At 42.3% G+C, this 14166-nt stretch overlaps 1 protein-coding gene across 1 annotated transcript; it reads right to left on the bottom strand.

Annotated features, from left to right (window-relative positions):
- On the bottom strand, positions 1-2661 carry LOC120108466 (protein BEARSKIN1-like). The gene is made up of 3 exons (XM_039122070.1): positions 2470-2661; positions 745-1025; positions 1-665 (listed from the first exon to the last, which is right to left on the bottom strand). Exons 1-3 carry the CDS (start codon positions 2639-2641, stop codon positions 138-140), a joined length of 981 nt encoding a protein of 326 aa, XP_038977998.1. The 5' UTR covers positions 2642-2661; the 3' UTR covers positions 1-137.
- Between the last annotated feature and the right edge of the window lie 11505 nt (positions 2662-14166).

The raw sequence follows: 14166 nt of genomic DNA, 5'->3' as shown, positions 1-14166 counted from the left end.
TGCAAAGTTCCCTCAAACAATATTAATTGGTCCATGTAGCATACAATAATTGAATACACTTATATTTATAAATCTAGTTTTGCATCCGGATTGCCAGTAAAACCAATAATAAATGCGTCCAATCCAGGCCGCCCTTCCTACTTCCCATACCCCCACAACTCCATCTCTCCACCACGTTGGCCGGAAATCTGATTCATCTGCTGCACCCCCTCACCTCCGGCGCCCCCGAACCTCCCATCAATTCCGTCGAGCACCGTCCAATCATTCGGGCTCTGATCCCTTCCCTCATCGACATGCTGCATCCCCTCGCCGGCGCCGACTTCGAGCCCTCCTTCATATGGCTTGACCATCGCCGATGACTCGGTCGGGAGCACCGACAAGTCATAGCCCGTCGGCCTGTGGTTGGTTAACAGGTCCTGCACCTGGACATGAGAGTAGGACTGTGTCGGCAATTGAGAGTAGTATAAGTTAGCGACTGACTGCTGCTGCTGCTGCTGCTGCTGCTGGTGGTGTGGATGGATGTATTGAGAGCTCAGTGGCCTAGCCTGGTCATGGCTCGCCGGGCCACCGACGTGGATCACCGAGCCTTGGCTCGTGCCGCCTCCGGTCCCGGCTTTAAAGAAGCACTTCTTCTTGAACACCCGGCACACCACCCACCCATCCTCCTGTTGGAAGGCAATCATATGAGCATGCTCGCTATGGTGCATGGTAACATAGAATTAGAATTGTGGAGGAGGAGCTTACAGCGCCGCTGCTGTCGGCGGCGTCCTCGGAGCCTTCGAGGCGGTACTCGTGCATGATCCAGTCGGTCTTCTGGCCATGGGGGGCGCGGCCGCAGTAGAACACAAGGGTCTTTCGCATGCCGATCTTCTTGTAGCTGGTCCTGATGCACTTGTCCCGGCCGGTGGCCTTCCAGAAGCCATTGTTGGTGGCACGGTTGGTCCTTGAGCCGGTGGGGTACTTGCGATCCTTGTGGCTGAAAAGGTACCATTCATTTTGAGGTGTGGATCCTATTCTGCATCTCTCTGAAGCAAGGAAACTAAGAGCATGTCACAATAATTACACTAAGAGCACTAGGTTGTGGTAACTCATTCTGAGAAGGTCATGCATGCTCTACTCCCACACGTGAAGTGATCAAATGACCTGCTTGTGAGGGTGTAAAGTATATCTTTTTCAGCATGCTATGATCTGAAAATGTGCCACTTTATGAAGGGTTTAACTGTTGGTAAATTTTGGCAGTCACCTTAACCTTCAATCAGAACAATAAATAATTTAAAGAGAATAACCATCAAGAGTTGGAAAAGTAATATTATCTTTGTGCTTCATTGCTCTAAACCCAGAAAAAAAAGTGTACAAATAAATAGGACTGTTTTGGAGAAATACAAGTAAATAGACCATTAGTTACTCCTGACTTCTATTGTTATTTGGGAAAGCCATCCAGTTGGGATTGGGCTGGGGCAGGATCCTACCAATCCAGTGCTCTCAGGGAGTCATAATATACAAGTACTATAAAATTCAACTATCAAACAAAGTAATGAATACCTTTCATTTATCCTTTGTTTTCTAATTCTAATCAAATAAATACATCTGATGGCAGAAAATGATTCACCAAGGGATGATACATTTTAGCCTAAACGACCAAGACTCTGATTGCATAATAAACTTTAAATGTTCATCGTAATGACTGGGAGATTACATTAAAAGACAAATTATTCCATAAATAAGGATTTCTTTTATGTGGTATGTAAAGAGTATATAAAACACATAACCTGCAATTCAAACCATGAAGTAGAAACTACAGCAAAAAAATGATGTGGAAAAGAATATTACTAGAAATAGTAGACTGAAAACATCATCTACGAATACTTATCATGGTTAAAACATATTACATGCTTCCCTCATGAAGAAACGTATCAGGTGCTTTTCGAAGAAAAAAAATTATGTATCTAAAAACAGAGAAACCACACCACCTCGCCAAACAAACCAAATTTTACGTCACTTATTGAAGCATAAAGGGATAATTATGGTGGTGCTTTACAATTATCACAATTTTAACTTATTTAACCAAACCTGGTTCAGATCACCGGAATTTAAATAATCTTAAACAACAGGGGAATAATTGATACTTCTAAATACTTTGTTGTAACATGTATAAAACAGAATATCTCAAATATTTAAATTAATTTACATGCTTCATGATTCATATAAAATATTACATGCTGCAATTTAAACTATTGTGGGAGGAAAGCGTAGATATTCATTAACTAAAAATTAACATCATCTTTTCTTCCAAAGAAAAGAAAATTTACATCATTTGGCGAGTGCAGTTAACATGTCTACAATCACCATTTTCATGTCTTCCAAAAGCCATTAACTAGATGAGCTCCTATATCACAAGTCATTTATAACTACGTATATAACGCTTGCATAAAGCTTTCTTTATAGATAAAGCTAGACTTCCAGTATTACCTTGCAAGTCCCATGGCTCTACCTTATTCAAATCAATCTCTCTAATCACCTCCAAGTCGAACTTCTCAAACGAGATCTTCTTCTTTAGATAGAAAAGGAGGAGCTCCTCGTCGGTCGGGTGGAATCGAAACCCCGGTGGAACTCCCGAGTTCGATGACGAAGATGAAGCCATCCTCTGGCCAAGCCCTCAGAAACCTTAGAACAAAGTATTGTACGCGGGGTGGCGCCAGTGCAGTTATATATGTGATGGGTGTCAAAACGTTGACGCCGGCAGCTACGCCGGTGGGTTGGGATAAAGCTAGTATCGTAGAAAAGAAGTCAAGAGCATGAGACTTGAAGGAATTTAAGGTTATTATACTAGCTGCTTGTTATTCTAGTCTGTTAACGATCCCGAGGAATAGAATAGTAATTCAATTATGGGATTATTTGATTGTTCTCAAAGCAAGTGTAGTCTAGATTTCAGAGCAATTATCCCTAGAGTTTAGCGCAGGAGCGTTGAAAAATATAAAGAAGTTATATGAATGGCTTGGGAGTTGAGAACAGGTGGACCGCTAGTAGTATAAGATCGAATGAAGTCATCAAATAACGCTAATGCTCAGCCCTGGCATCAAATAAAGCTCGACACCACGGGCATGCCACATGGTGGAAGGAGTTCAGTATGATTCATAAGGTCAGTAGAATATGCAGTGAGAATATGGTACAAAGCACCAATTTCATGTCAAACATGGCAGGCCAGTACTGGAGCAATATTTTTTTTTTTAAGCAGAGTTTCTTTTTCCAAGAGAGAGAGAGAGAGAAGAAGAGAAATCTATGGGTATACTATAATTACCAAGATCGCAATACTATAGTATGCACTATCCAAGATTAGAATGCAGATTCTCTGGTAGCTAGGTAGAGGTTAATAACTACTAGGGCAAGCCCCAAGTCATTAGAGTCTCTTTTAAGTTCTAGCTGAATTGAGAGCATAAAGTAGGATGTTATGCTATCTTAGAAACAATTTGTGCATATAATATATAAAATTCTATGTTTTTGGTAATTCTCATTTTGTCCATAAATTTTATACAAATCCATATTATGAAAACTCGTGGTTTCTGTAGCATTCCCTCAAAGGCATACTTCACAACCTATTTTCTCTCATCAAAATCGAACAGATGAAAATGTAAATTCCATGATCATCATCACTGTCATAACTATATCATTGTGATTGTTATTGTTTATTACAATCTAACTAAATTGTTAAAGGAGCTAATGTGTGGTCGAGTTTGGATCCTCTCCAGCTACAAACCTGTCTTGTTCAATCAACCACAAGACTTATATGGGTCTCACATTATCGAAGCACTTACATGCATTCAACCATGAAAATAATTGGAAAGAACAAGAATCTTATATATTCTGGAGGCATTACAGGGATAGCATGTAAAGTGCACATCAGATTTCAATTTATTTTTGAGTAGTGCTAAATGGTGCAATCACCAAAATATATGCATAGACTTCAGAAGTTTATAGGCATGCATGGTGAGACTAAACATCCCACCATCCTTAATTCGAGTCTCTTATATATGAGTGTGGATTAGATGAGTTACATAATGGAATACAGGTTCAAGTGCAATTCATATACAACAGATTTCGATATGTTTGTTCTAAGCAAGTTTCTTTTTGTTTTTTCTTGAAGGATAATGATCTTGCTTCACAAGCCAAGATATAAATGAAGTGTAGAATGATGAATTGGACAGTTATAATTGGGCCATACATAAATACTTAAGTCTGTCATATATTGCACTCTGGCAGAAATGTTTAAATATGAGATTGGAAAACTACAATCCAAGTACAAATTGATTGCCAGTCCCTGTAGGTATACCCTGAGATAGCATTAGCATCCTCGTATGACATGCAAGGGCATCCCCTCCAGCTTGCATCTTTTGTCAGGCTTCATTTGATAACGGTCAGAAATTAACCACACCTTGCAAAGTTTCACCCCAATATCAGTTTAGCTTTGTCTCGATCCCAACCAATTATTGCCTGTTATTATCGTCTTTAATGTATAGTTGTTTGATAATTTATGCAACCAATTTGTATCACTACATACCATTCTTAGCTGCCATTACAGTTAACAGGTACAGATGGGAGTGGTGTGGTGAGAACCAAGTCATTACCAGTACATCTGGATTGTACTATTGGAACAAAGACTTACAAACACTGCCCCAAGAATAGTTAGTGCTATCCTAATTAGTGAAGAAGTTCTTATTATATATGGTATTATATAGATCTTATCTTCCCTGAATGAGTGAATTCCCTTATAAATATCAGATGGAATTTTAGACTAGAGAGAATGGTTCGAGACAAAGCCGCCATAGCTTGGGGTATAGCATGTGCAGTAGACTTCTGGGAAATTTATGGATAACAGCCTGCTTGATTGAAATGCACTCTTCCAACACTTTCATAACGTCCATTTTTCGTTAAGCGAGCGCGTGCACACTTGTGCATGTCTGATTATATATTGGTTACTGATCTGGGATTGGTGCAGATCAATGAAGGTTTGAGCAAAAACCATATGCACCAAATGATTAGGGGTGGAAATTTAGGTTTACCACAGCGAATCAGTGATTCTTAGCTGATTCTCTCAGTCACTTGTGTCATGCCATGCACCTTCTTAGGGTTATTCTAACGCTATGAGGTCGCTGAGATGGAGTTCTTAGTTCTAGTAAATGTGAATGCTTCAGGGATGAGATAGCTGGAGAATTGGAATTAGCACCTAAGCAGCATCATATATATAATTCAAAAGCCATTGACCAACTATAATTATGATCTTCTGGCAAAGGTAAAATAGCTTCCACATTATTTTACCATCCAAAGTGCTTTAAGAGGGCCAATTCCTCAAAATTTTCGTAATAGAGGTTAGCAGCTTCTTCTTGACTAAAATAGAGCAGCCTCTAAGAAAAGATTTAAAATCTTCTAACTGTTTTGATCCCGGAGTGCTTCTCATCTCTGAATATCCTTCCATTCCTTTCAATCGAGGTTCTTGAGCAAATAACAAGGGCTAATATATTCCATCCTTTTCTATCAGTCTTCAAAATCTTTTCCTCCTTTGCATTTACATCAGATCATTTCAATATACAAACCAGACTATAGGGTCAACGTTATGGAGCCAATGTATAGAAACCACATTCCTCATTTGTAGTAATTTCTCACAACTAGAGTTTTAAAGGATTTGCACTTGGTTTGCTCTTTCTATCTAAGTATTGGAAAAATTAATTAATGCCAAGCAAGGATTAACTTTACAAATTTGTAAAATTCATATTAAACTTCAAGGCACCAAAATTTATAGAGCCAATAAAACTTTCCCACATAACTCACTTGTAGGAACTTTTTGCAACTGGAGTTGTTAAGTATTTGTACTCAGCTTTCTCTTATTCCATGTATTGATTTTACAAATTTTACAAATTTGGGTGGATCTTAAGTAATAATTCTAGGGGAAAAATTATGTTGAAGTATGTGTCATGTTATTTAGGTTACCACAAAGTTTTGTTCTGCCAAGCTTCCACTTGATAATTTGCTGAATAACATGGTTTAGCGTTTGGGGAGGTAAGTGATTATGCATTGTCATCACTTTCTTAATTTGCAAGTTTCTTAGTCTGGCCCTCGCTGAAAAGAATGAGGTAACTATATAACAATTCTTGGGAAAGTCAATCATGGAAAATATAATAGTGCTTCATCATACCAAACCACCTGTGTCACAAATGCTGATTAATTTACAGAATATATTTTCTATAAACATATTACAGTGGACAAAGAGAAGGTAGGTTAATCTCATATCCAGTAAATTTGAAATATTGGTAAACCAATGGTTGTGAACCAATTTCCAAGTGGCTGGGTATATGTTCACATTGTCCTAGATTGTTGTGCAGATGTCTGGGCTCTCAAGGAGAGTCAGCAGTGCCATGCACATGTATTGTATATGCTTTTCCATATGTATGTAAGCGTTCAGGCATAAAAGTTGCATTACAAGTTTTTAAGATTATGCTGGTTTTTGATGCTTTACATTTATTAGCATAATTTTAGCGATCACGTAACAATCTATATCAATCTATATTATTTTTTTTGTTAGCATGATCATGTATCGGTCAATATCATTTTTTTTTGTTAACGTGATTCTGTATCGGTTAGTATTATTTTTCTTTGATAGTATGATCCTGTTAGAGTAATTTTTAAAAATTACATGATAACTTGCTTCAGCGAGTATTTTATTTCTTTGTTAGCATGATCGTACATCAGTTTATATTATATTTCTTGTATGGAGTTTGTACACATATATATAACCCCTAAGATGTACCAAATATGACAAAACAAAAAAATAAAATTATTTTTCTCTCTCTTTTTCTTCTGTTTTTCTCTTCTTTTGCAGATATTTTAACAACATTTAATTCCATTTGATGGGGGGAAAAGTGGACCACCCCACACACATACGATTAAAGCACCTGAATCTGACGGCAAGCGTAATCTTAATAAGAACGACCTCGGCAGGAACGACCTCGGTAGGTACGACCTCGGCAGGAACGACCTCGGCAAGCACAACCTCGGCATGGGTCTTGGCTGAGCAACGGCCAATTGACCTCGAGTCGACCCCAACTTCACCAACAGTCAAGTTGGTCCGCCTAAAGAAGGGATTACCAAATCCTCCATATCCAAAATCAAATCCCGCAGTCTCCGCCACAACGGCTGTCATTATTTGAATCCTCACAATCCCAACTGATCGCCAGCTAGCCTAAAATTTCGCGTCATCTAAGATAATTCATTTAACCCAAGATTCACGCAATGACATTTGATTGCATGTAACCGCTATACCCCCTCCTATAAAGAGGGGGGAGAACTCCAGGGAGGGGATCATCTTCTCCCCTCGCCAGAAAACACCTCTGCATTAAAAATATCTCCAAATCCCTCTCTGACTTAAGCATTAGAGGGCCTTCGCCGGATTCCCCGGCCAAAAGCTTTTTGCAAGTCCGCCGGAGACAACCGTCCGCCACCGCACTGCAGCAGAAGCTCCTCCTCCTTGGTTCGTGGTCACCCCCGGGTCTATTTTCCAGCAACAGTTGGCGCTAGAGGAAGGGCCCGAGTCATGATCATGAGACTAAGGAGAAGAGGGGCTTCTAATGCCTCCAGACACCGCGCACCAATCCTTGGTCGCTCGGTCCAGAATCCACCACCGAGGCCTCCAACAGATCAAGTGCCGCAAATCCAACCTGAAGAGTTCGACGTGCTGGTGCAGCGAGTCCAAGCACTAGCCACTGCAGTCCAAACTCTGCAACCAGTGGAGGCTGTGGGAGACTGAACGGATCTGATCCCAATCATGAGAAGATCGATGAATCGCTTCAAATCATAGCACCTGGAGACTTTCCTTAGCTGCTATAGGCGTGGATCACTGGTTCTTTGATGGTGGAGGAGAACAAGAGCCAAGCGGAAATAGGCTCTTCTTCCTTATGGCCTAGGATTCTTGGGGACGGCGGCATATGTGCATAAGAGGAAGAGAAGAGAAGAGAATAGGGTTTTTTAGGGAGAAAGGAGTATCATCTGATTTCATTCCATCCATACACAAAATACGTGAGTATATATACACATGGTTAATCATGACCCAAATTAAAAAAATTTTCCTAGGCTAAACTACATGAGAAAGCACTCAACCCAAGCCCATGTACACCCATGACTTGCATTCTCTCTCCCTTTGAGCTTAAACCTAGCCCAATAATAGTTAGCCCCCTCAAGACCCAAATACTTGAGTCTCAAGCAGGTAGAAGACCAAATTCCATCTCTACCTAGATCTGAAACAAGCCTGGAGTCGACCCTTTAACAACATGAGTCGGCCCTTGCTCTTCAGGGATCGACTCATTAACAGCATGAGTCGACCCTTGCTCTTTAGGGGTCGACTCATTAACAGCATGAGTCGACCCTTATACTGTTTTCACTGCAGTTTCTTGCATTCCTTACTTTGGATGCGCCATACTTGTGCCCACAATCTCTACCTTGGTGCTCCAAATCCTCTGCAAGCTCCACCTGGTTCGTTAACCCCATCAATCCCACACAAGAGAGAAAACTATCCCGTAGAAGAATCTTCGTAAGTGCATCCGACTGGTTCTTCTTCGTGTGAACTTTAACCAGTATCACCTCACCTTCTTCCACCAGCTCCCTGATCCTGTGGTATCTCATGTCTATATGCTTTGTGCGAGCATGATAGACTGGATTCTGAACCAATTGCAGAGCACTCTGATTGTCGCTGTGCAGTACCACCGTACTCTGTTTCACCCCCATCTCCTGAATGAGTCTCTTCAACCAAAGAGCCTCCTTGGCAATCTCTGTGATCCCTATGTACTCAGCCTCTGTGGTGGAAAAGGCCGTGATAGGTTGAAGGGTTGATCTCCACGAAATCGGTCCACTAAATATGCTGAACACATAACCTGCAGTAGACCTCCTCGTATCCAAATCACCTGCAAAATTTGCATCCACAAACTCTTCCAATGGACCTAAAAACTCCCTTGAGGCATTGGAGTTCCTCCCATGTCCATCTTGCTGCTCAAAAGTTAGACCAAGCTTCCGAGTTCCTTGTAGATACCGAAAAATCCACTTCAGTGCCTGCCAGTGCTCCTTCCATGGGTTTGCCATGTACCTACTCACCTAGCTCACTGCATGTGCTATGTCTAACCTACAACACATCATAACATACATCACGCTGCCCACGGCACTGGCATATGGAACTCTATCCATGTACTCTTTCTCTTCATCTGTTTGGAGGCACTGCAACTTTGAAACAGACATATGGCTTGCAAACGGTGCGCCAACCGGTTAGGCTTTATCCATCCCAAACCTAATCAAGACCCTCTGAATGTATCCTCCCAATGATAAGTGGAGGACACTCTTGCTTCTATCTCTGTTAATCTCCATTTCAAGAATTTTCTTGAAAGGACCCAAATCTTTCATCTCAAATTCAGCAGACAATGCTGATTTCAGCTCATTCACTATATTGATACTCCTGCTGGCAATGAGCATATCATCCACATATAGAAGCAAATATAGAGCATTCTTCTCATTCACATCCTTCACATAGACACAATTATCATGCTCACATATGGAAAATCCAAGACTAAGAATAAAAGTATCAAACCTCTTATACCACTGTTGGGGTGACTGCTTCAAACCATAGAGAGATCTCTTCAGTAGACACATCTTTTCTTCCAACTCCGGCTGCCTGAAACCAGCTGGTTGCTGCATGTATATCATCTCCTCTAGGCTCTCATGTAAGAATGTCGTCTTCACATCCATCTGCTCCAATTCTATATCATACTGTGCTACCAAAGATAGCAACACTCGAATTGAAGTATGCCGCACTACCGGAGAGAATACCTCTGTGTAGTCCACTCTCTCTCTCTGTGAATATCCCTTAACTACTAGCCTTGCCTTGTACATAATTCCACCTTGCTCTGAAGACACCTTTTTCTTCATGAAAATCCATTTAGAACCAATGGCCCAAGCACCTTCCGGTAGATCCATAAGTTGCTATGTCCTGTTCTTCTCAAGAGACTGCATCTCTTCCATCATGGCTTGAATCCATGACTTCCTTTCTGAGCTCCCCATGGCATCTTCAAATATCTCTGGATCTCCATTGGCAGTAATGAGAGCACGGGAGATAGTCTCATCAATGCCATACCTGACAGGCTTAAAGATGATGCGCTTTTGCCTTGCAGTGCAACTCCCCTGACAAGGTCCCTCAAACCGAAACTCTGTGACTCTACCTGCACCTCTTCTTGGACTGATGGCCCTCCTAGATAGTCCTCCATACATGTGGAAACATGCCTACCAAATTCCATCTCAAAAGAAACACATTTCGAGGTAGAATTTAAAGGAATATCACCTGCTAGTGAGTGCTATCCACGGCTGCCTTGTCCAGCCTTTTGCACTTCATCTGCTACTCCTAGCCTCATCAGGATGCTCTCTTCATCAATGATAACATTCCTACTGATGGTGGACTTCTGTGAATGAGGATCCCACAACAAATAACCTTTAACCCCTTATGGATATCCGATGAAGACCATCTGCTGTGATTTCGGATCAAGTTTGCTTCTTTCGGTTGCCTCCACTAATGCATAGGCCAGGCAACCGAATACCTTTAGGTGGCCAAGCTCCACTTTCTTCCCACTCCAGATCTCCTCTGGAATGCCTCCATTAAGCTACCTGTTAACAAGAAAACAAGAAAAAGTTATCGCATCACCCCAAAAAGTTTTGGAAAGTGATGTCTGCAGCCTCAAACTCCTAGCCTTCTCTGTCAATGTACGGTTCATCCTCTCGGCCACACCATTCTGTTGAAGAGTCATCCTTACTGTGAGATTGCATTTGATGCCATGCTCCTCACAGTACCTTCTGAACTCAGAGCTGTTTGCCATAAATGCAAGGCTCATATATGTCATTTCCTTCCTTTTGCACTACTGAAATCAGACTTCCCTTGCCGAGTTCCGTGAGCCCCCTGTCACTCATATGACCCATCCGATAGTGCCACAGTTTGTAGACCAACTGCTTCACCTATGCTGTCGCCAACACCTCTGCATCATCTGTCACCACTAAGCCTTCCATCTCATAGAGATTATTGGTCATCCTTCTGCCCTTCATCACCACTAACGCTTTTTTGGTGATCCTCAAACAGTCGTTGTCCAGTTAGCTTCCAAAAGCACACCCACGCTTCTCTAGATAGCCCAATGAAATCAGATTCTTCTTCAACTTCGGGACATGCCTGACATTGGTCAATGTTCTAATGACTCCATCATACATCCTCACCTTTATGATACCTACACTAGCAATCTTGCAAGGATGATCATCACCAAGGCTTACACTTCCTCCATCGGTTTTCTCGTAAGTATCAAACCACTCTCGATGCGAAGTGTAGTGATACGAATAGGCTGAATCTAGAGTCCATTGGCTATTATGCTTCATTGTTCCATCTGACACTACCAGTATGTCATCCCCACTGTCTTCAAATGGAGGAACACCACCATGACTGGCCAAACTTTCCTTGGGAGAATTCTTTTCCTTCTCAGATTTCAACAAAGGACAATTCTCCTTATGTGTCCAATCTGATAACACTTGTAGCACTTCCAAGCCTTCTGCTTGCCCCAAGACTTAAATCTGCCCTTGGACTTCTTTCTAACCCTTTCTCGAGGCCTTTCTTGCCTCTCATTTACAGTAAGTACCTTTGAGTTTGAAGCTCCCTTACAGATCTTTTTCCTTTGTTCATTAGACCGAAGAACACCAATCACCTCTTCATAATTCAGGGTGTCTTTTTCATACACCAAGGTAGTGATCAGCCCATCATATAATCCTGGAAGAGAATACAGCAGTAGAAGGGTCCTATCTTCTTCCTCAATCTTCACATCAAGGCTCATGACCTCCGTGCAAACTTGATTGAACTTCTGAATATGAAAAATCAGATCTCCTCCCTCTGGCATCCGCAGACTATACAACTGTTTCTTCAACCACAATTTATTAGTCATACTCTTGCCCATATATGTGTTCTCTAACCTCTCCCATAGCCCTCTAGCCGTTGTCTCTGAGCAAATCTCAGGTAGCACCTGATCAGCCAAGCACATACAAATCGTGCTAAAAGCAATCTCCTCTAACTCTTTCCAATCTTCCAAACTAATCCTTTCCGGTCTTTTCCTAACCAAGACCTTATAGATTCACTGTTGCACCAACAAATCCTTCACCCTTTGCTGCCATAGGGTGAAGTTTTTCTTTCCATCGAACTTCTCAAAATCCGCTTTGAGATTTTTCGAAGCCATAACATCAAAAAGAATTTTAATGAACGCAGAAAATTCTGTTTGGAAGGCTTACCGCAGATTTTGATTTTCCTCTATCGAATCAGCAATCAATAGCTCTGATACCAATTGTGGGAGACTAAACGGATCTGATCCCAATCATGAGAAGATGAATCTCCTCAAACCACAGCACCTGGAGACTTTCCTTAGCTGCTAGAGGCGTGGATCATTGGTTCTTTGATGGTGGAGGAGAACAAGAGCCAAGCGGAAATAGGCTCTTCTTCCTTATGGCCTAGGGTTCTTGGGGTGGCGGCTTACGTGCATGAGAGAAAGAAAAGAGAAGAGAATAGGATTTTTTAGGGAAAAAGGAGTATCATCTGATTTCATTCCATCCATACACAAAATATGTGAGTGTATATATACATGGTTAATCATGACACAAATCCAAAAAACTCTCCTAGGCTAAACCACATGAGAAAGCACTCAACCCAAACCCATGTGCACCCATGACTTGCATGCTCTCTCTCCCTTTGAGCCTAAACCTAGCCAAATAATGGTTAGCCCCCTCAAGATCCAAATACTTAAGTCTCAAGCAGGTAGAAGACCAAATTCCATCTGTACCTAAATCTGAAACAAGCCTGGGGTTGACTCTTTAATAGCATGAGTCGGCCCTTGCTCTTCAGGGGTCGACTCATTAACGGCATGAGTCGACCCTTGCTCTTCAAGGGTAGACTCATTAACGGTACGAGTCGACCCTTGCTCTTCAGGGATCGACTCATTAACAGTATGAGTCGACCCTTGCTCTTCAGGGGTTGACTCATTAACGGCATGAGTCGACCCTTACACTGTTTCTACTGCAGTTTCTTGTATTCCTTGCTTTGGATGCACCACACTTGTGCCCACAGAGGCCTCTCTTATGTCGCCTCCACGAGTTCACATTGGATCAACACTCCCTCCAGATGGGCCTGTGTCCCTAGGCCATAATCCCCATTGCTCTTCAAGATAATGGGGAACGGTGCCATCACCAGGGTTCTTCCCGGGCATCTCCTCAGAGGGAGCCGCCAAGGAGTCGCTAGGATAGAAGGCCGCAGCCTTCTGAAGCTAAGTCAACCCCAGGCCAGTCAAGACCGGGACGGACCACCATGGCGACTTCTCAAGGCAGGGAACTCGATAAGAAGGTTGAAGAACTCGAACGGCAAATTAAGGTGCTCTGGGATCAAAGAGTAAGGCATGAGGACGACCCCGATTTCAACTCTCCTGCCTAATTGAGGATGAGCCAATCCCACCGAGATTCAAGATACCCCAAATAGAACCGTATAATGGGACAACCGATCCACTAGATCATATGGAGAGTTATGGAGCCCTCATTTTTCGAAGTTGGCACTCTGAGAATCTCAAGATGTATTATCAATAAAGCCCTTTTAAGGATCTCCAATGTTTGAAAATCCAACCAATAAGACATTCTTCAAGGATTTCTCCTAACCATTCAAAACTTCTTCTAATGATGATCTGCTTATGAACCACAGGTCCCTATTACAACAGAAAGCGTCCCCATAACACCAGAAAATGCTTCGAGTCACTCGGGGAGACCTAATGACGTTCCGACCAAGCTCGGGACGCCCCGTTGTGTTGACCGTGAGCTAAGTCTCTCTCGACCTCGGATACTACCTAATGACGTCCCGACCAAGCTTGAGACGCCCTGCTACGTCGACCGTGAGCCAAGTCTTCCTCGACCTCGGGCACTACCTAATGACATCCCGACCAAGCTCGGAATGCACCGGTGCGTCGACTACGAGCCAAGTCTCCCTCAATCTCGGGTACTACCTAATGACGTCCCGACCAAGCTCGGGACGCCCCGCTGCATCGACCGTGAGCCAAGTCTCCCTTGACCTCACGGACTACCTAA

The sequence above is a fragment of the Phoenix dactylifera genome, unplaced genomic scaffold (assembly GCF_009389715.1).
Source record: "Phoenix dactylifera cultivar Barhee BC4 unplaced genomic scaffold, palm_55x_up_171113_PBpolish2nd_filt_p 001345F, whole genome shotgun sequence".
Lineage (NCBI taxonomy): Eukaryota > Viridiplantae > Streptophyta > Magnoliopsida > Arecales > Arecaceae > Phoenix > Phoenix dactylifera.
The sequence above is the reverse complement of the archived record's forward strand: the minus strand, read 5'-3'. Positions and strand labels throughout refer to the sequence as shown.